We start from the raw sequence: 20188 nt of genomic DNA on the forward strand, positions 1-20188 counted from the left end.
TCTAGAACCCAGGGTTCTAGATCACAATGCAGTTTAACTTTACTTTGAGTGCTGTTGCTACAGAACCCTGGGATATATATGAATTTAATCCACTTAAGTGGATTAAGTGGATTTAATGCCAAGAAGTAGCGAGTGGCGCGGGGAAATGGGATGCGCACTAGCGAGTGGCGCAGTTCCAAGGCTGACATCTTTTGTAAATGGAAGGAATGCAGAAAAAGAAAGGCAGAAGGAGGACAAAATTCACATCTTTTATCGGCCTCTTAGGACCTGCGCAAGTTGGCGTACCGGAGTTTTTGGTCCCGGACTCTGCGCGCCCGTCTGTTTCAGCGTTTCCACCTCCTCCATCATGCGGTTGGCCATAGCTTGCAGGTAACCCCTGGATTCTTTCTCGTCGCTCACCCTGCGACAGAAATAAAAAGGTCAGGCAAGCGCAAAAGGATACGTAATTGCGAACGATTATTGCACGTAAAAGCGGTATCATGAATGCATTGTCTCCGAAATCCTGAAAGCAAAAAAGAGGCACGTCAACGCTTCGTTGCGACCGCTTTAACGGCACGGGGTTTGTGCGACACCACACGAAACCGTTCTGCGCAACTATGCATCCGCCGGATAAACTCCCGATAGCCTTTGTGCGATAAACTCCCAGGGAAAGTGCTCAAGGTACGCAACTGGTTACTCACCAGCGCAAAATGTCGGCAATCTGCATCTCCCAGTTGGCAAAGGCTGCTTTACTGGTCTCCGTGGCGCTCAGAGATGAATCGAGGCGTGGGTCATCCATGGCTAGCGCATCCACCTGCGGCGGGTAAAGGATGCAAAGAGGGTCAAGGCATCTAGAGGTCAAGAAAGTTGCTTTTTTTAAAGACTACAATTTCAGTAGCCCTTGCCAACTGGAAATACTGGGATTTCCAGTCCCACCAAATAACTTCATTTACCTCATCGCCGAAGTTCGGGGCTCTACGGTTCTCCAGGAATGGCAAATGGGTTCCCTCTTTGTTCTTCTCTTTCGGGTCGAGGTTTTCCTGTCTGGGCAGAAAAGACCAAAGATGAGGATTCGATGACATGCGTCTCCAATTCCAATATAGATGAGATAAAATGTATCTCCAGTTCCTCCTTGGAGCAAAGAAGAACCTGAAACCCTGGGTCACGGCTCTTTTAACAAGCAGTCCTCCGAAATTGGTTCAATTAGTGGCTTTTTTAAAAAAACAGGGCTGTTTATTTTATCATATATATATATATATATATGTGTGTGTGTGTGTGTTGTACGCCTTGGATTCCAACTTGGGAGAAAGGCCAAATTAATTTAATGCAATCTCCTTTTGCGCTGCGAACTCAATTTGCAGCAAGTGAAATAAGCTGGGGCCAAAGGAAGGAGGAGAGAGAAACTGGGACATATCAAATGCAGCTGAAATAGTGGGATGGTATAGGATTAATGAGGGACAGTCCCTGCTAAACCGGGATGGTTAGAAAGTATGATATCTGGATGCTTGGGGAAAGATTCCCCGTCTCTCCTCTCACCTTTCCATCTTGGTTTTCCCCAGCTCTTCCCGGAGGCGAGCCAGCTCCGCCTGCAGCATCTCTTGCTGCTTCTCCTTCAACCGGAGCGCTTCCCGCAGACCTCGAATCTCTTCCTTGGGGTTACAGGACGCATCCACGGACCGCCTGGAGCCAGAGCCGCGAAAGAGGGCCGCGCTCTGCCTTGCCTGCAAGGGGCGACAAAATCATTGCAAAAGGCTGGCAAAGCTGTGCTATCCTGGGACAGGAGCATCATTAGGGGCGTGCGAGGGATGCCAGCCACGTCAAGTGACACTTTGCAGGTGGTGAGGAAGTCACTCCTATCGGTCCCATTATGTCGACGGTACCCCAGAGCTGAGATTGGGACATGGAAGAAAATCAAAATTCACTTGAGATGTGGTGCTGCAGATCCCGCGCATGGACAAAGATGCAAACAGATGGGGTCCTTGAACAGATCAAGCCAGAGATCTCCTTGGAAGCCAAGATGAGGCTGTCATATTTGGGACACGTCATGAGAAGGCATGGCTCATTTGAAAAAACAATAGGAAAGGTGGAAGGAAACAGAAGGAGAGGAAGGCGCATGCTAGAAGAATGGGTATGAGTTTGCAGGACCTGAGCGGAGCATTGAAGGACAGGGAGTCCTGGAGGTGTCTCATCCACAGAGTCGCCATGGGTCAAAATCGACTCAAGGGCAGTGATCGACAACAAAAAATCCAGAGGGTACTGATGGGTTTGACCCAGTAGACAAAGAAATAGGTCCTCTGCAAGAGCATTATGTTTGTTCCGCAAGAAAAGTTAGTATTAACAACAGGCAAACCTATCATCCCCTGGGGTCCTTATGTGACGCAATCCATCCCCATCCAGCTCACCTTTAGCTCCTCCAGCTCCTGTTTCATCCTCCGCAGCTGCTGCTCCGTTCTCTCCTTCCCCTTCCGCTGTTTGGACACTTCGTTCATCAGGCCCTCGATGCGAGACTCCAGCTGCAAACCGGGACAGAAAATTTCCTTAGTTTGCGAAATTCAGGGATGCTTTCAACTAGACACTCTCTCCGCTTTCCAAAGAACGGTGCAGAAAGCCACCAGCTACAACTATGAATGGCCGCCAGTCTGGGATCCGGCAAGAAAAGAGATCCCTGGATAAAGTGGCACATACATCGATGGCGCTATATCAATAAATGATAAGAATAATAAATAATAACGGTGAAGAAGGAGAAGGGGGAAGATTATCTTGGACAAACCTCCGCAACCGTGCGCTACCGACCTCTTTGCGCCCGCTCTCAGAGCGCGCCAGCTCCTTGCGCAGCCCTTCCACCCTCCGCGCTGCCGCTTCCGTCTCCTCCTGCCGTTCGCGCAGCTGCCGGGAATGTCGCAGCAGCTGGGCCTGCAGCTCTCCGCATTTCGCCTCGGCGCTCTGCAGCTCTTCGGAGGTCTCCTTTTGCCGCAACTGCTCTTCCTGGAGCTCCCACGCCTGACTCCGGAGCTGCTCTTGGGCTTCGGCAAGATCCTGACACCCCCCAAAAAAGAAACACATATCCTTACTGTCAGTGTTGTTGTCGTTGTTGTTGTGTGTTCCTCTACCACTAAGCCACGGGTAGTTTGCACCCGGGCCGTTCATGCTTGGATCACGCTGGTGATACACACTAGATCTTAAATATCCGAAAGACACCACATCCTGATCCTGGAAGCTAAGCAGGGTCAACCCTGGTTAGGACTTCAGTGGGTGGCCACCAATGAATACCAGGCGCTGTCGGCTATATTGCAGAGGCACATCCGCCTCTGAGGACTCCTTGCCTAAGAAAACCCTACAAGATCCATGGAGTCGTCGTAAGTCGACAAGATGACTCGAAGGCATATGAGACGACAGATTCCTCAACATGGAGCGGTGACAACTAAAATGCTTAGGTTTTTCTGGGGTTTGGGGGCTATGTGGCCATGTTCTGGAAGAGTTTATTCCTGATGTTTCGCCAACAGCATCTCTGGCTTTGGCATCTTCAAAAAATGCAATCTCTATAGGCAAGTGTTTTCCCATTATCCTTTATGGGCAAGTATTCCCCAATGGTTCCCTATGTATGCAGAACGTATAGCTTTTGGTGGGAATGCCATTCTCCAAAGAGGCCAAAGCCACAGATGCTGGCGAAATGTCAGAAATATACTCTTCCAGAACATGGCCACATGGCCCGAACCCCCCCCCCCCCAAAAAAAAACACCTATGGATGCCGGCCGTGAAAGCCTTTGACTTCCCAAACTATCGAGACGACGGAGGTTTGTAACGTATGGCACATCTACACTGTAGAAATGACTCAGTTTGACGCCACTTTAACAGCGCTGGCTCCGTCCTACCGAACCTTGAGATTTGTAGTTCGGTGAGGCTCCAGTGCTTTTAGGCAGAGACGGCTCAAGACGTTGCAAAGCGACAAATCCCAGGTTCCATAGGATGGAGCCAGAGCACTTAAAGTGGTCTCAAAGTGCATTATTCCTACAGTGTAGATGCACTAAGTAAAACACGCATCGTGGCTTACTATACCTGGAGTGCTTCGTTCTTCTCCTGCTCCAAAAACTTCACCCGCTCTTCCAAAGCCTTCAGTTGCCCAGATGCCACTCGGTCCAGTTGCTGCCTTTGGACCTTGTCGCTCTCCAGCTGGTTGTCTGCCAAGAAGTGGAAAAGAAAGAGAATTATAATAATATTTATGTTCCGCCTTTTCCCAAGAATGACGTTCCGTCCCTTAAAAAATCCACCTGTTCCTTAAATTCCTCGTGTCAATTGTTTTAAAAGCTTGAGGAGGAAAAAGAGCTCCTATTATATCTAACGCCGGCTGTTTCTGCAAAGTACCTTCCAGCTGTTTCCGCAAAGCTGCCATTTCGTTCTGGAGGCTCTTGATCTCCATGTCTTTGGCTGCAATCTTGGATGAGGATTTCGGCAGCGAATCTGTGCAAGCAGCAGGATAGAGCATTTTAAGGGACACAAGACAAAAGTCTGGGGATGATGGGTCTGTCTGTACTACAAAACAATAGAGTCAGAACTGTGCAAAAGATGTTGCGGCATAAGCTTCCTTAGATTGCATGGAGCGCACCTTGCAATTTTCGGCTCAGCTCCATCTTCTCGCGTTCCAGGCAGCGGATCTTTTTTTCCAGCCGCGCGGCGCTGGAGTTGCCAGAAGGGGAGGCTGGGTTTGTCTCGGCGAGGGGGCTGCGGAGACGAAGGGATACGGAAAAATCAGGGCCTTTTGCCTTTTGGTATGTAATGGTTATTGATCAACACAAACCTGGAGGGGCCCCCAGGTAACTTTAATGGACCATGAGCAATGGTAGATATCAATTATACGGCTGGACCTCAGTATCCATGGATCCCACCATCCACAACTTGCAAATAGAGTCACCACTCCAAGACTTCAAAATTTGTAGATTTGGAAATTCACGGTCTTGGAAATCCGCAGATTTGGAAAGGAAAAGGAGACGCACTAAAAATACGGTCAAACCTTCCATATTTGCAGCTTTGATCTTTGCAGATCTGATTATTCATGAGTTTAATGATTAATACGTTCTTACACTCATCCCTCCATATTTGCGGCTTTGATATTTGCGGGTTTGATTATTCACGGATTTGATTAATATGTTCTCTCTAGGAATATCTAGGTCCTCCGGTGCAACTCTATGGTCAACATTTAAATGTTGCTCTGAAAGACCTAGAGAGGACACTCTACTAGGCCTTTGTAGCTCCTCCGGTGCAACTCTATGGTCAATGTCTGGCAGATGTTGACCACAGAGTTGCAATGGAGGACCTAGAGATTCCTAGAGAGGTGTCCTCTCAGGTAAAAACGTGGTGTTTTTGCTTGCTATAAAATGGATTCCCTTTTTACCTTCCAGAGGTGAATGTAAATCCAACGAATGGCAAATGGTGGCCAGAGAAAGCGGCATGAGATACAGGCGGAAGGGTCTCCTGGAAATGAGAAAGAGAGAAACAGGGATTTTACAGGCTACTTTGCAAGCTCTTTCTCTCTCCTGACCATCACACATGAAACCAGATTTGTTGTTGGGAGCAAGGAAAACTATAGGAATGAATCAGAATAGCAATAGCTGCCTTTAAGTATTAGAAAGGATGCCTTGCAGAGGAGGAAGCAAGCTTGTTTCCCATTGCTCCAGAGACTGCATTTATTATTCTTCCGAATTAAGTTGAAAGAAACAGGCCAGGGTTAAAGGCGACGATAAAACAGGAGATGGACTAGTAATACTAAACAAGAAGAGAAAATGTCATTTTAGTGCCTTTTCCAGGCTTTATTATGAATGCAAAGTCATGTGTGTATGTTTAACATATAGAACGTAATGTATTATGCATTGTGTATTTTATATATATGTTTATATATATCAATAAATACAATTTAAAAAATAATAATGCAGTTTGACACCACTTTTAACTGCTGTGGACTCCTGGGATTTGTAGTTTTAGTTGTGGCACCAGAGAAGGCAAAATAGTTCACCAAACTACAAATACTTCTGGATCTGCGCAGGGTTTCTACACTTTAAAGAAGCGCCTCTCTGGGCATTTGTGGGTCCTCCGGTGCAAATCTATCTATAACCAAGGTGCAGAGGCTTATGTCTGCTAAACAAGGACTCAGCACAAGTTCGGACTAAAACCCCAAGCAGGTGAACAACCACCGCCATTTATGAGAATCATGAACCGCCGCTGTTGCACAGCCAAGGAACAAATGGGGAAAAGGCTCCTTGCGCAGCGGCACCCCGGAGTGACGTACCGATTCCTTGAGCGTGTCATCGTCGACGTCGAAGTTGGAGGTGTCAGCCGGGCTGGCAACTTCGGGCATGAAAGGCGGAGGGCTCTCGCGGATGTTGTCCCAGTCGATGCCCTTGAAGAACGGGTGGCACTTGAAGTCGTCGATCCCTTTCTGGCCCAAGCGGAGCTCCTGGCGGCACAGAAGCCCCCGGATCAGGTCCTTGGCGTCTTCAGAGACGTCGGTGATGTCTGGAGGGAACTGCAAGTGGTCCTGAAGGGAGGAAGAAACACAGAAGGGACTGGAAGAGTGCAAGGGGAAATAATAATAATAATAATAATAATAATGTCATAGAACCGCACTGGAGGAGCTACAAAGGCCTAGTGAAGTGTCCTCTCTAGGAATCTCTAGGTCTTTCAGTGCCACTTTTAGTTAAGGCTGACCATAGAGTCGCGCCGGAGGAGGTCCTAGATATTCCTAGAGAGAACATATCAATCAACTCCGTGAATAATCAAAGCCACAAATATGGGGGGATGAGTGTATATTACCTCGTGGTTCATGATCTTGCCGTACGTTTCCACCAGGGACTCGGCGTAGAAAGGGGTCTCCCCAAAGAGCAGCTCGTACATGCAGACCCCCAGGGACCACCAGTCGCATTCAGGGCCGTATTTCCCTTTCCGGTCCTCCATCGCTTGCAGGATCTCCGGGGAGATATAATCCGGGGTCCCCACCGCCACCGAAGACACCACCTTGGGGGGCAAGGAGAAAGGAAAGAGGGGTGAAATGAGACCCACGATATAGCACTGAGCCATATCAGTTAAAGTGGGGTCAAACCGGATTATTTCTTCAGTGCAGATGGAGCCATAGAAAATGAGGGAAAGGAAAAAGGCTGGCCCAAGGTCACCCGGTGAGCTACATAACTGAATAGAGACCAGAATCTCCATCTTTTTCAATCCAAAACTCTACAACCAGGATGCAAACAAAAATATATATTTACAAAGTCATGTCTCTGTGTTGCAAAGAAACGAAAATGCAGGTCAATACAGAATCAAGACAGTGTGGACCGACAAAGAAACCCACATGGGTAAGACACAGGCTTGATCCATCCCTCCGTTCCCATAACACAACACAATGGACTCACGGTGCCGTCCGGACTCAGGTGTAGGCAGGACCCGAAATCGGCCAGGCGGATGTGTCCGTTCGTATCAATGAGGATGTTGTCTGGTTTGATGTCCCTGCAAAGGTGAGAGCATCCCAGATAAGCCAAGATGGCAGAGGGCTTGCGAAGCGGTCTTTGGAGTTGGAATCCCATACAAAGGCATAGTAAAATAGATAGTATAATGTTGTGTGTGTGTGTGTTTGTATATATATATATATATATATATATATATATATATATATGCGCGCATATATGTTCACTATGGTTAGGGGTGCAGGACCCCCGTGAAAGTGGAAAACCCATATATAAAAAACCACTATTTTATTTCTTTTTAATACCACTCTAGGAATTTCTATATCCTCCAGTGCAACATGCGCCGGAGCAGATCCAAGATACCTCATTATGTATATGCAAATACAGTAATTCCAAAATCTCATATCCCAAACGCATCTGGTCCCAAGCATTTTGGATACAGGAGACTCACGTTTTGTGTCTTTTAACATGTACAGTGCGCCCACGCCATAGGCGGGCACGCCATACATGGCTTTCAGATTACCCTAAAGACGCACGGCGGGGAAAGCAATGGTGCATGCTGCCATGGTGCACGCACCACGCCACATGCACGCGCCCCCATTGTTTTCAATGGCGCTTGAGCATACACATTTTTCCACTTGCGCAGTGGTGTCCGGAACGGATCCCTTGCGTAAGGGAAGGGCCCATTGTCATTGTAATGTACCCTTTTTTATGTATGCTTTTAATTGTTCTGTTTTTTAAATACTGTAAGCCACCCTGAGTCCCAGTTTTGGGGAAAGGGGGGATATAAATAAACATAACAACAACAACAACAACAACCTGTGTTTGCAGTAACAAACCCTCTTGGAAAAGGAAATTGTATACCAAGCCTTTCCTGATTTGTGGCTCCTTCCCTTAAGCCTCCAGGCGATTCTCGCTCTCTCTTTCTTTCTTTCTGGTTAATGAGTGAAGAAACCAAGGCGGAAGGCCTTGGGGGGTGTTTGCAGAATGCAAATAGTAACGTAGGAGTAAATGTTAAGTTCCCACAGCCAGTCCTCCAAGGGGAGAACCACTGTGCCGTTCCAAGACCGACAAACCAGTTGTAACCGTTTTGCGTCGCCACTGGGGAAACTGGTCTTTTTGCAAAGCTTAACGGGTCAAGGCTGGAACAACGCCTTGCAGCTTTGCATAATGAGAAGGGCAGCTCACAATAAACACGGGTTTGCAAGCAAAACTAGTTCTGGCTTGTTCTAGTTTGTAATATATATTTCCACTTGTAGTAATTGGTTCTTTGCAAAGCTTTGCAAAGCTAATGAGTCTCAGAGCCAACCTGGTGTAGTGGTTTGAGCACTGTACTACGGCTCCAGAGACAAGGGTTCGAATCCCCGGTCGGCCACGGAAACCCACTGGGGTCACCTTGAGCAAGTCACATTCTCTCAGCCTCAAAGGAAGGCAAAGGCAAGCCCTACTGAACAAATCTTGCTGAGACAACACAGCGATACAGCCACCTAGTTGTTGTTGCGTGCCTTCAAGCCATGTCCGACTTACAACAACCCTAAGGCCAAGAAGCTATTGCTGGATTTTCTGGGGCTGAGAATATGTGAACCACCTAAGGTCACCCAGTGCCTTCCCATGGCCAAGATTTGAACCGCAGTCTTCCAAAGTCCTAGTCCAACACTCGAACCAATGTGCCATGGAAATTATTGCATGCCTTTTTGCCCAACTCAGACACATTGCATACCCAATCCGGACTCCTGGCATACTTTTTGAACCTACGATGCTTTCCCGCCCTTTGAAAAGTATGCCAGGAGTCCGGGTCGGGTACGCGATACGGCCGAGTTGGGCAAAAAGGTGTGCGATAAGATCCATTTTCACCCGCTCCAAGACTGCGCAAAAATAGACGTGTGAAACCTCCCACGCCGTCTGTCTCTCATAGGCGGGCCATAGGTACCTGTGGACGTATTGGAGCTGGTGGAGGGAGTGGATGGCCAGGACCATTTCTGCCAGGTAGAAGCAAGCCATGTCTTCGGGAAGGCGGTCCTCAAATTTGCTGAGGAGGGTGAGCAGGTCTCCGCCGGCATAGTAGTCCATGACTAGGTACTGCAAAAGAAGAAGGGAGGATATACAAAGGAGAGTCAAAGGAGGAGGCAGGGATCAGCCATTCCCAAACTTTAGTCTTCCAGGTGTTTGGGATTTTAGCTCCCAGAATCCCATACCATTGGCCAAGATGGCTTCTGGGAGCTGAAGTCCTAAACACCTGGATGGCCAGAGTTTGGGAGTCTCATTGGATTTCCTTATGCAGGGATCCGTTCTGGATGCACCCACGAAAGGGAAATACCATGTATATTCGAGCCCCATTGAAAACAATGGGGCTCGTGCATGCGGCATGCGTACCATTACTTCTTCCAGTGCATGGCTTCGGCGTAAGCTGAAAGCTGCATATGGCACACCGGCGTATGATACAAGCACACTGTACAATGGTTGCTTTCAAGCAATCTACCCAAAAAAGTATTGGGTTCCGATCTCTACCCTTTCCACCTTCAAGGATCTCAGGTAGCTGGGCATGACCAATCTTTAGCCGGGTTAGGAATTGTACAGATCCAACTGGATTGCAATTCCCAGCATCCCTCCCTTCCATTGACTAGAGCAAGAGTAGCCTTCGAAAACTGTGTGGGAAGCAAGTGGCTAAAAATTACTCATTGAATTAAAATGATAGTCAAAACAGGAGTTTTCAGGAAAAGCCAGGACCCCAATGTTTCTGTCTCTGACCCTAAGGGCAAGGAGTCGCCTATGGGGTCACTTATGGGATCTTACCAGGTAATGGTCATCTTGGAAGGCATAGTGCAAAGTGGTGATCCATTGCCTGTCCCCATGAACCAAGACGTCACGCTCCTCCCGAAAGCAAGCCGTCTGGAAGGAAGCAAGCGACAAAAAGCAAGTTGAACTGGACGGATTCCATGCCGAAGATGGAAACAATGACCTAAATCTTAGTATTAATCCTGACCGGAGCAGACTCTTTTATCAATGGCATTGACTCACCGTGCAACGATTTAGTCAATGTTAGTTATGGCACCCAAGCTCTCCAACTGTGCCAGCTAAAAGTAGCTCACAAAACTACAAATCCCAGAATCCCATAGCCTTGAGCCATGGCAGTTAGAGTGATGTCAAATTGGATTATTTCTGCAGCCATAGCCTGTCAAAATGGGAGAGCGCATGAGTTTGCCCTGTGTTTCTGTCTACAAAAGGAGCAAATTCGGTACCTCCGCTCTCTTCAGCATTTCCCACTTATGCAGAATTTTCATGGCGTAGACCTTCTCCGTCTCCTTCATCCTCACAACTGCAACCTAGTTGGGGAGAGAAGGGTAATTGTTGTCATTGTGCGACCTTATGCAAATCACACTCTCTCAGCCTCAGAAGATGCCAACGGTAAACCCTTTCTGATGAAACCTGCTGAGAAAACCCTATGATAGTGTCACCTTAGGGTCGCCATTAATAAAAAATGACAAAGCCATGCCACACAACACACATTTTACTAGGCCACTGCATTTATTGGGACTTGAGTATCCATAGATTTTGGTACCCATGGCGGGACCCGGATCCAAATCCCAGCAGATACTAAGGGCTCACTGTATGGTAGTTCCTCATAACCTCCTAAGGTTATGATTCCCAAGTTCTGCTCTGGAGAGAGGCACCTTCGCATTAAGCGCAATGCAGCAATGGGACGCATAGTACTCACCTCTCCAAAGGCCCCTCGCCCGATCACTTTCAAAATCTCAAAGTCGTCCCGGCGGAGACGCAGCTGCTTCGCCTTTGCGGCCAACGGAGAGGCTAAAAAGGACGCGAGAGAGAGGAGAAATCCCCTTGTCATTGACAGACAGACTGGTACGGCTTATTATTTATTAGGATCATTACCTTTCCATTGGATCACAACACCCCAAATCCTCCAAGCAGCATGAGACAAGGGTCCTTTGACAATCATCCATATAATCCACCAGTCCTGATTCAAACAATCCCCATTAATCCCTTTTCATCCCACCTTCTAATCTTAATGATAAATAATATCCAATGGTAAAGTAACAGTAAGATGATGGGAATCCTGGGATGTTATACATGGGGGTTTTGTATTATGGCAAACCCATCATCGTAAGGCAAAGCTATGGGGTTTTCTTGGCAAGACTGGCTCAGAGGAGGTTTGCCCTTGCCTTCCCCTGAGGCTGAGAGAGTGCGACTTGCGCACGGTCACCCGATGGGTTTCCATGGTCAAGACAGGATTCAAACCCTGCTCTCCAGTATCGCAGATGTGGTTATAGCAAGTTAAATGTTTGCCTCCTTCATTGCTCCCCAAACTGTAGCCTTCCAGGTGTTTTGGACTCTGGCTCCCAGAACCCCAGGCCATTGATCAAGATAGCCGAGGCTTCTGGGAGATGAAGTTCAAAACATCTGGAAGGGCAAAGTTTGGGGATCATTGCAGCGGATGTCTCTGCCCTCCTTGGTCCTTCCTTGTTTGGGAACATATCCCAGGAGATGGCAAAACAAGGAAAGACCTGTTGTTGTTGTTCTCTGTGGCATTCAAGCAACAGTGATCCGACTTGTTCTGCTGCCCTTGCAACCAAGTCTTGTCGGTGCCCGGGGCGGGGAGCTGCAACCACATGCCCCGTCTTGCCATGCTTGGCACGGCTTTGCCTTGCAACGCTGCACCTGACCGAGGTATCGCAAAGCTTCCAGCTGTCCCGACAGCCCTGAATAATAATAATATGTAATAACAATGCTAAATATTATTATTCTAAAGAACAGAAAAGCTAGAAGAGGGGTGCAGCGGTTTGCTTTTGCCTGAGTCTACTGGGAAGGCCGAGATTCTCACCAAAGATCACTTGAGATCGCCAAAGAGCATTGTAGAAAGGTACTGATTCAGGTGCTGCAAATGGCAAATTCAGGTGCCGAAAACTGCAAACCCGTTCTTCCCGCAAAGCTCTTTGGGGATCTCAAGTGATCTTGGGAGAATCCAGTGCATGCATGAGTGTGTCACTCCAAACCCTGGATCCAGCCACAGAGGAGGGCCTCTTCCCCCGCGAAGCCTTCCAGCGGCGCGCCTTTGTTCCCAAACTCTTTCCATTCTCAGCTCCACAAGGCTTGGGCTCAGGCATGCCTGGAGGAACCAGTGGGGCCGCATTCCTGGCATGGCAAGCAGGGTGGGGACACCGCTGGGTCTCGAACCCACGCCCCACGACGACGACAGTGCAGAAGCAAATCCCTTTTCCCCAGACTTTATTTCCTCTGGCCCTGATGTCACGTCTGACAACGGATGGTCCTTGGTTGCCGCTGTTCCGGCACAAAACCCCGTAGATCTGCAGGACGCTCTGGTGGGGTACTGGTTTCTAATCCTGCCCCAAGTGATTGCCACAATTAAAGATGGTTCCCTATTTCCAGCGTGGGAAGCATTGTGTGTGTCTATATATTCCGACTCATGGCGACTATTAAGGCAATCCTATTGTTGGGTTTTCTTGGCCAGGTTTGTTCAGAGGAGGTTTGCCACTGCCTTCCCCTGAGGCTGAGAGAGTGTGACTTGCCCTAAGGTCTCTTAGCGGGTTTCGTGGCAGGAATCGAACCCTGCTCTCCAGAGTCATAATCCAACACTGAAAACTACTAAGCCATGCTGCCTCTCTTGGGAACTCAATGTATATGAAATAGAAGCCCCTCTGGAAAGGTTACTGGCGGTTGCAAATTTGCTCTAGATTTTACTCCAAGCTTTACCAAAAAAAATTGCATTTTGCCAACAATTTCCAAACATTTTTGCCAACAATTTCCAAACCTTTTTCAAACCATTTGCAAACATTTTTGCAAACATTTTCCAAACATTTTTGCCAACAATTTCCAAACATTTTGGCCTAAATCTCCTAAAGATACCCGTCTGATCCTGGAAGCAAAGCAGGGTTAGCCCTGGTTAGCCCTTGGATGGGAGACCGCCAACGAATGCCAGGTGCTGGAGGCTCTATTTTAGAGGAAGGAATTGGCAGAGCTGTCTCTTTTGCTAACTTAGGCATCCCTATATCAGCATCTAAACGGTATTGTTTTATTGTTATTGTTTACTGTTAAGATTTATTAGCTACGGTGGATGGGTGGGGTTCTGCGACATTGTATTTTACTGCACTTTAATTTTTTAAATGTCGTTAATCACCTCGATCTCATTGGAAAGATGGGGTATAAATACACTCATCCCTCCATTATTTGCGGCTTCGGTATTTGCGGATTTGATTATTCACAGATTTCATTAACATGTTCTCTCTAGGAATCTCTAGGTCCTCCAGTGCAACTCTATGGTCAATTTTAACCAAAAGTTGCCCTGAAAGACCTAGAGATTCCTAGAGAGGACACTACTAGGCCTTTGTAGCTCCGCCAGTGAAACTCTATGGTCAACTGTCTTTAACTAAAAGTGGCACCAAAAGACCTAGAGATTCCTAGAGAGGACACTCTACTAGGCCTTTGTAGCTCCGCCAGTGAAACTCTATGGTCAACTGTCTTTAACTAAAAGTTGCCCTGAAAGACCTAGAGATTCCTAGAGAGGACAGTCTACTAGGCCTTTGTAGCTCCGCCAGTGAAACTCTATGGTCAACTTTAACTAAAAGTTGCCCTGAAAGACCTAGAGATTCCTAGAGAGGACACTCTACTAGGCCTTTGTAGCTCCTCCAGTGAAAACTCTATGGTCACCTTTAACTAAAGGTGGCATTGAAAGACCTAGAGATTCCTAGAGAGGACAGTCTACTAGGCCTTTGTAGCTCCGCCAGTGAAACTCTATGGTCAACTTTAACTAAAAGTTGCCCTGAAAGACCTAGAAATTCCTAGAGAGGACACTCTACTAGGCCTTTGTAGCTCCTCCAGTGAAAACTCTATGGTCACCTTTAACTAAAGGTGGCATTGAAAGACCTAGAGATTCCTAGAGAGGACAGTCTACTAGGCCTTTGTAGCTCCGCCAGTGAAACTCTATGGTCAACTTTAACTAAAAGTTGCCCTGAAAGACCTAGAGATTCCTAGAGAGGACACTCTACTAGGCCTTTGTAGCTCCTCCAGTGAAAACTCTATGGTCACCTTTAACTAAAGGTGGCATTGAAAGACCTAGAGATTCCTAGAGAGAACACTCTACTAGGCCTTTGTAGCTCCTCCAGCGCAACTCTATGGTCAGCATCTGTCAGACATTGACCACAGAGTTGCGCTGGAGAACCTAGAGATTCCTAGAGAGGCGTCCTCTCTGGTAAAAAATGGCGTTTCTGTTATTTGCAGTTTTTCCACATTCACAGGGGTCTTTGCCCCTGACCCTAGCCAATATGGAGGGACAAGTGTAAATATTATTATTGCTATTATTATTGAACCTTATGAAGGAATATTGAATATTCCTCCATTTTGGGGGGCCCTGCCTCTTAGGCAAGGAGGTGGCGTTTGCTGCCTTCACCATTCCAAAAACCGGATGCGCCGTCCATCACATCAACGTTCCCAACATGGCACTACCAAATGAGTGCATACTCCAGATCTCGGGGGAACGAAACAACAAACATAAAATAGTAGTATCTGCCTTGCAAGATTAAGGGCACACCTTCCATCAGGACCTGAAGAACAGGTCGGCTCTGTGCAATTTCGCATGCAAAGAAGGAGCCAAAGGGGAAAATGGTGGGTGGAAAATGGCCGCCTTGCGTCGCTGGATGGCTTTTCGGGCCGCGGCCCTTTCTAAAACGTTCCTTGCAACTGGAAGACCCACAAAAGCAAAAAAGCAAGGCTGCCACCAAAATTAAAAGGATTTTTTGTGTGTGTAATTTAGGATATGGCAGAAATCAAGAGGAATCACCGCCATTTCTGGGGTGGCTTTCGCGCTCAGAAAGTTGGCTCCTTGCTTGCAAAACCAGGGCACAAAACGTGCACACACCTCTTGGACGTACCTTTTCCACTGTGCAGTTTTCTTCCTTGATTCTTGTAGTTTATCCTGTGAACATCCCGGAACAAAAACTGCGCAATTCCTAGGTGAAACTGTTTCACATGGCGTCGCGCAAAACCCACTGTTAAAGTGGTCCCAAAGAAGCATTGACACGCATATTTTTTACTTGCAGGATTTCAATGCGTTTCCCAATATCACTTTACATGCGCGATTGTGTGTGATAAGCGTTCGCGCCGTCACTCACCGTTTTCCACTTTGTTTGCGGGATGCTTCAAATGCGCTTTAATCTCTCTTTAATGCCGAAATTAGCCCCAGTGTGATAATATTTGACTGTTTTACCTTCTTTGTTGTGATCAAGTTTATCTATACTCACTCTGATAATATATACAACAAAGCATATGTGTGTGTGTATATATATGATGTACATAAATTACTTTGAGATAGATAGATAGATAGATAGATAGATAGATAGATAGATAGATAGACAGATAGAGATTTGCGTGTATGTATGTCTGTATATCTATTTTCAAATACATCTAAACCGAAACAAATTCATATACACTGGGTTTCGGATTTCAAAATTAACACAAAAGATATTGTCGTTTTGTGCTTTCAGGTCAACTCTGAGTTATGACAACTATCCTATTGTTATTATTATTTATTTATTTTATGTCCTTATGTCCCACCTTCCTCCCGACGCAGGGTCACATGCTCTCAGCCTCGGAGGATGGCATGCGACAAGGAACAACAATGAGACCCGCAAACCGGCGTGCGCCTTGCGCAACCTCCGCAAAAAAGGTTGATGGTATAGGAAAGGCACGGCGTTGCATCACTGGCATTGAGTGGCTCCTAATCTCCCTGTGTGACGGAAGGGAAACTGAGTCACGGCGACAGGCCCAAGGTGATGCCCAGCTGTTGCGGCAGAGGACCATGCTGGGATTTCCCCGTCTCTGGATTTTTGTGAGGATTCCTTGCCCCAGCTGGGCACCTCCTTGCTTGGCAAAGGGGCCATTTGTTATCATTATTATCACTATTATTATTATTATTATTATTATTATTTTGTTTATTTATAGGATTTATTATGCCACCCAAAGGGGAGTCAAAGCAGCTTGCAATATGCTTTAATAGCACAAAAGTTGTTTTAAAAAGCATTAAAACCATAGACTCCTAGAGCTGGAGGGACCCCATGTAGTCGGACCCCTTTCTGCCATGCAGGAATACGCAGGTCCCTAGGGTTAAAAGGGACCCCAGGGGCCTTCAGTCACCTTGTGCCATGCAGGAATACATAGGATCCTAGAGTTCGAAGGGACCCCAAGGGCCTTGTAGTCCAACTGCCTTGTGCCATGCTGGAATATATAGAATAACCCCAAGGGCCACGTAGTCGAACCCTCTTCTGCCATGCAGGAATACACAGAATCCTCGAATCGGAAGGACCCCAAGGGCCATCCAGGGGAAGGTAATAGCGACCCTCCTCTGACCAAACCATGCCACGAAAACCCCATGACAGGGTCCCCATAAGTCGGAAAAGAGTTGAAAGCGCACAACCACAACCACAACAGGAGTTTGCAACCTCTTTCTCCACTCAATTACTTGCTTCCTAGGGAAGAGCATTACAGCAATATTGGCCTAAAGGACAGTGCGCATGGTTTTATTCAGCATCTCCAAATTCTGAGCTTTACAGAACTGTCCAGTGGGTGCGAGCGTCCAAGGCCTTGCTGGACTGCAACTCCCATCATCCCACACCCTCGCCCCCATCTCTTCTACAACTCTGCGCCCCTCTTTTCCCCATCGCAGACCCAAAGCATCCCTCTTCTGCAAAGCTTCATCACTGGGGCTGCCAAGTGCTGCAGGTGTGAAAGTGCTAGATGTTGCCCATCCTCCTCCTGCAGCCCTTCAGCCTCAGCCAGGACTGGGCCTAAACACTCCCTGCCAAGGACTGCATCTCCCATCATCCTTCAACCCTTCAGCCCCTTCTGGAACCTGTTCTGCCTGTCTTCTCTTAATCTCTGACCCCAGAAACTTCCCTAAAACGTGGCCCTTCAGGACTGGGCCTGCCCCCTCCTTCCCAAGGACTGCCTCTCCCATCATCCTCCTGCAACCCTTCGCCCATAGCCCTTCTGTAACCATTAGTGCCCCTCTTCTCTTCATTTCAGGCTCCAAGACGTCCTCCTCCTTTTTGCAGAGGTCCTGCCCCCTCCTTCCCAAGGACTGCACCTCCCATCCTCCTCCTCCTCCTCCTCCTGCTGAGACCCTTCTGCCCCTCTTCCCTTCCTTCCCTAAGCCTTCCCCCTGGCAAGAAGGAGAAGGACTGCCCCTCCCATCCTCCCCGGCCCTCCCTCCCTCCCTCCCTCCCTCCCTCCCTCCCTCCCAGGATGCTGGGCCCTGGAGTCCCTACTCACCCCACTGGAGGAAGCGCTGGACGTGCCTCTCCCTCCGCAGCGGGGCCCCATTGCATTCCTGGCAGACGCAGAGCAAGAGGTCCAGCAGACCCTCCAGGGACCAAGAGCAGGCGCCCGGAGCAGCGGGGCCCCAGCGCCGGCTCCCCATCGCGGGAGAAGGCACCCAGCAGCCAGGCAGCCTCCTCCTCCTCCTCCTCTTCTTTCTCCAGCAGCAGCAGCAGCAGCAGCAAAAGCCAAGGAGCCCCGCCCGGACCTGGCTCGGGGGCTGGGCGCAACCCGACACCTGGCCCTCCTCCAAGGAAGGAGCCACTGCCGCTCCCAGCATCCCCACCCCAGCTCTTGCCCAGACTCTTGCGCCCAGCGGCCCCTGCTGACAACTCTTGCACTACCACTCCCAGCATCCCCAGCCAACCCTGGCACTGCCCCTCCCAGCATCCCCTGCCTAGCCTTGGCTGAGACTCTTGCTCCCAGCATCCTCTGCCAGCCCTATCAGTACGACTCTTGCTCCCAGCACCCCCTACCTATCTTTGGGTGAGACTGCCCCTCCCAGCATCCCCAGACAACCCTGGCACTGTCCCTCCCAGCATCCCCACCCCATCTCTTGCCAAGACTCTTGCTCCCAGCATCCCCTGCAGACAACTCTTGGACTACCACTCCCAGCATCCCTTGCCTATCCTTGGTTCAGACCCTTGCTCCCAGCATCCTCTGCCAGCCCTCAGTACGACTCTTGCTCCCAGCACCCCCCTTCCTACCTTTGGGTGAGACTGCCCCTCCCAGCATCCCCTGCCAACTCTTAGACTGCCCCTCCCAGCATCCCCTGCCAATCCTCCAGTGGGACTCTCGCTCCCAGCATCCCCTCCCAGCATCACTTTGGCTTAGAGCGAAATCTGGGCAGCCAATCAGAGTGGGCGTGGCCTCATTCCCTTCACCTGGCCACTCCTGCACTGTGATTGGCTGAGCACTCCTGAGGGACGTGGCCTCATTCCCTCCGCCTGGCCATTCCGGAGGGGCGTGGCCTCTTTCTTTACCTGGCCTTTCCTGCGCTGTGATTGGCTGACCATTCCTGAGGCCAGGTAGAGAGGAAGAAGCCAAACCCCTCAAGAATGATCAGCCAATCAGAGCGCAGGCAGGGCCAGGTAGAGGGAAAGTGGTCACTGACCCATGCAGGAACAACCACCACCAGTCTCCTCTTGGAAATCACATTGTGGCACTCTTAGCTAATAGGGACCAGTTAATCATAATTACTAATACTAATACTACTAATACCACCGCCTTCCCCTGGAAATAACACAGCGGAATGATGATGATGATGATGATGATGATAAGAATACCAGCTCCACCTTCACCTGGAAATAAAATAGTGGAACTCTTAGGATGAACTAATGATGATGATAACATCAGTAACACTACTAATAATGGCTCCTTCACCGCCCTCCTCTTGGAAATAGAACAGCAATGAGCAGAGCTTGCATTTAACCAGCAGAGGCCAGCCGTGCCTTTCTTTTCCTCCCTTTGGAAAACACACACACATACATTTCGGTTATGCGCAATGGTGCGCATCATGCTTGCCACCCCTCTCCCCTTTGCACAGCCATGGACTGCCAGCTGCTAGGAAGGCCAAAAACATTTGGGAGTTTCCTTCCTCGGACTCCGTTCCAAACAGAGGAGGAGGAGGCCCCCGCAAAGAATGGGAAGAATGGACACGGAATCAGGCCTACTATCCATGGCACCTTCTCTAAAACGCCCAGCTGTGAGCAATGAGCAACTGTAGCTTCAAAGGCGGCAAAGATCCGGCATCATATAAGAAACAAGCGGTTTTATCTTTTTGCCATTGTTGTTCTCCCTGCGCACCGAACCTCTGGACAGGTGCGACCAAAGCCCCCTCCGTGCGCACATTTTTAACTGCTCTCCTCCCATTCCTTCTCCCTCGTTCCGTTTCGTACTCCCTTGGGTTCGGCTTGTCAGCGTGAGTGATGACACGGAGGGGAAATATCCTCGCAAGAATGCTGGGAACAGGTCCAAGGGAAACTCACACGCTCCTGGCAGGCTCTGGGTTCCAGAGGAAGCCTCTTCTCTAAACCTGAGAAGGGAAAGGCAGCCCCAACGAAGACGCCCATCCTTTGGCGGCCTTGGCGTTCCTGGAAGCCAAGGGCCATCATCGCCGGGTCGCAATCGGGAAACCATTTCCAACAAGCGTCGGAAAAGGGTTTCACTTTCCTCCAAAGTCACATTTCACTTAAGTCGCAAAGTCGGCGCCAAACGCATAAGCTCTCCGCAGAAGCAAGCGTTTTCTTCCCGTCATTAAATCGCCATCGATTCCCATCAATATCGCCCAACAACGGGGTGATTTTTTCCCACACATCACCGCCATTATCCCGTGAATAAAGAGGCAACGTCTAAAGAACTGTTGCTAGAGGGAACCTATTCATCAAAGTCAAAGCCGCAAATGCGGAGGGCCGACC

At 48.7% G+C, this 20188-nt stretch overlaps 1 protein-coding gene across 2 annotated transcripts in view; it reads right to left on the reverse strand.

The window, feature by feature from the left end:
• Positions 1–18091, reverse strand: part of CDC42BPG (CDC42 binding protein kinase gamma) — a 32469-nt gene extending 14378 nt beyond the window's left edge. For both annotated transcript variants that reach the window (XM_089482781.1, XM_089482780.1), the window contains exons 1-18: positions 17727–18091; positions 11143–11234; positions 10667–10750; positions 10221–10316; positions 9358–9506; positions 7377–7470; positions 6784–6984; positions 6260–6508; positions 5369–5448; positions 4583–4698; positions 4342–4437; positions 4036–4157; positions 2773–3015; positions 2382–2492; positions 1516–1700; positions 933–1023; positions 681–793; positions 286–400 (exon numbers count right to left, since the gene is read on the reverse strand). In XM_089482781.1, coding sequence (XP_089338907.1) covers positions 286–400; positions 681–793; positions 933–1023; positions 1516–1700; positions 2382–2492; positions 2773–3015; positions 4036–4157; positions 4342–4437; positions 4583–4698; positions 5369–5448; positions 6260–6508; positions 6784–6984; positions 7377–7470; positions 9358–9506; positions 10221–10316; positions 10667–10750; positions 11143–11234; positions 17727–18051 — 2562 coding nt within the window. In that variant the 5' untranslated portion in view covers positions 18052–18091. The remainder of the gene's footprint in view (positions 1–285; positions 401–680; positions 794–932; positions 1024–1515; positions 1701–2381; positions 2493–2772; positions 3016–4035; positions 4158–4341; positions 4438–4582; positions 4699–5368; positions 5449–6259; positions 6509–6783; positions 6985–7376; positions 7471–9357; positions 9507–10220; positions 10317–10666; positions 10751–11142; positions 11235–17726) is intronic.
• Positions 18092–20188: the final 2097 nt, after the last annotated feature.

The sequence above is a fragment of the Sceloporus occidentalis genome, unplaced genomic scaffold (assembly GCF_023333645.1).
Source record: "Sceloporus occidentalis isolate IW3139 unplaced genomic scaffold, rSceOcc1.0.p SCAF_20, whole genome shotgun sequence".
In the NCBI taxonomy this organism is placed as follows: Eukaryota; Metazoa; Chordata; class Lepidosauria; order Squamata; family Phrynosomatidae; genus Sceloporus; species Sceloporus occidentalis.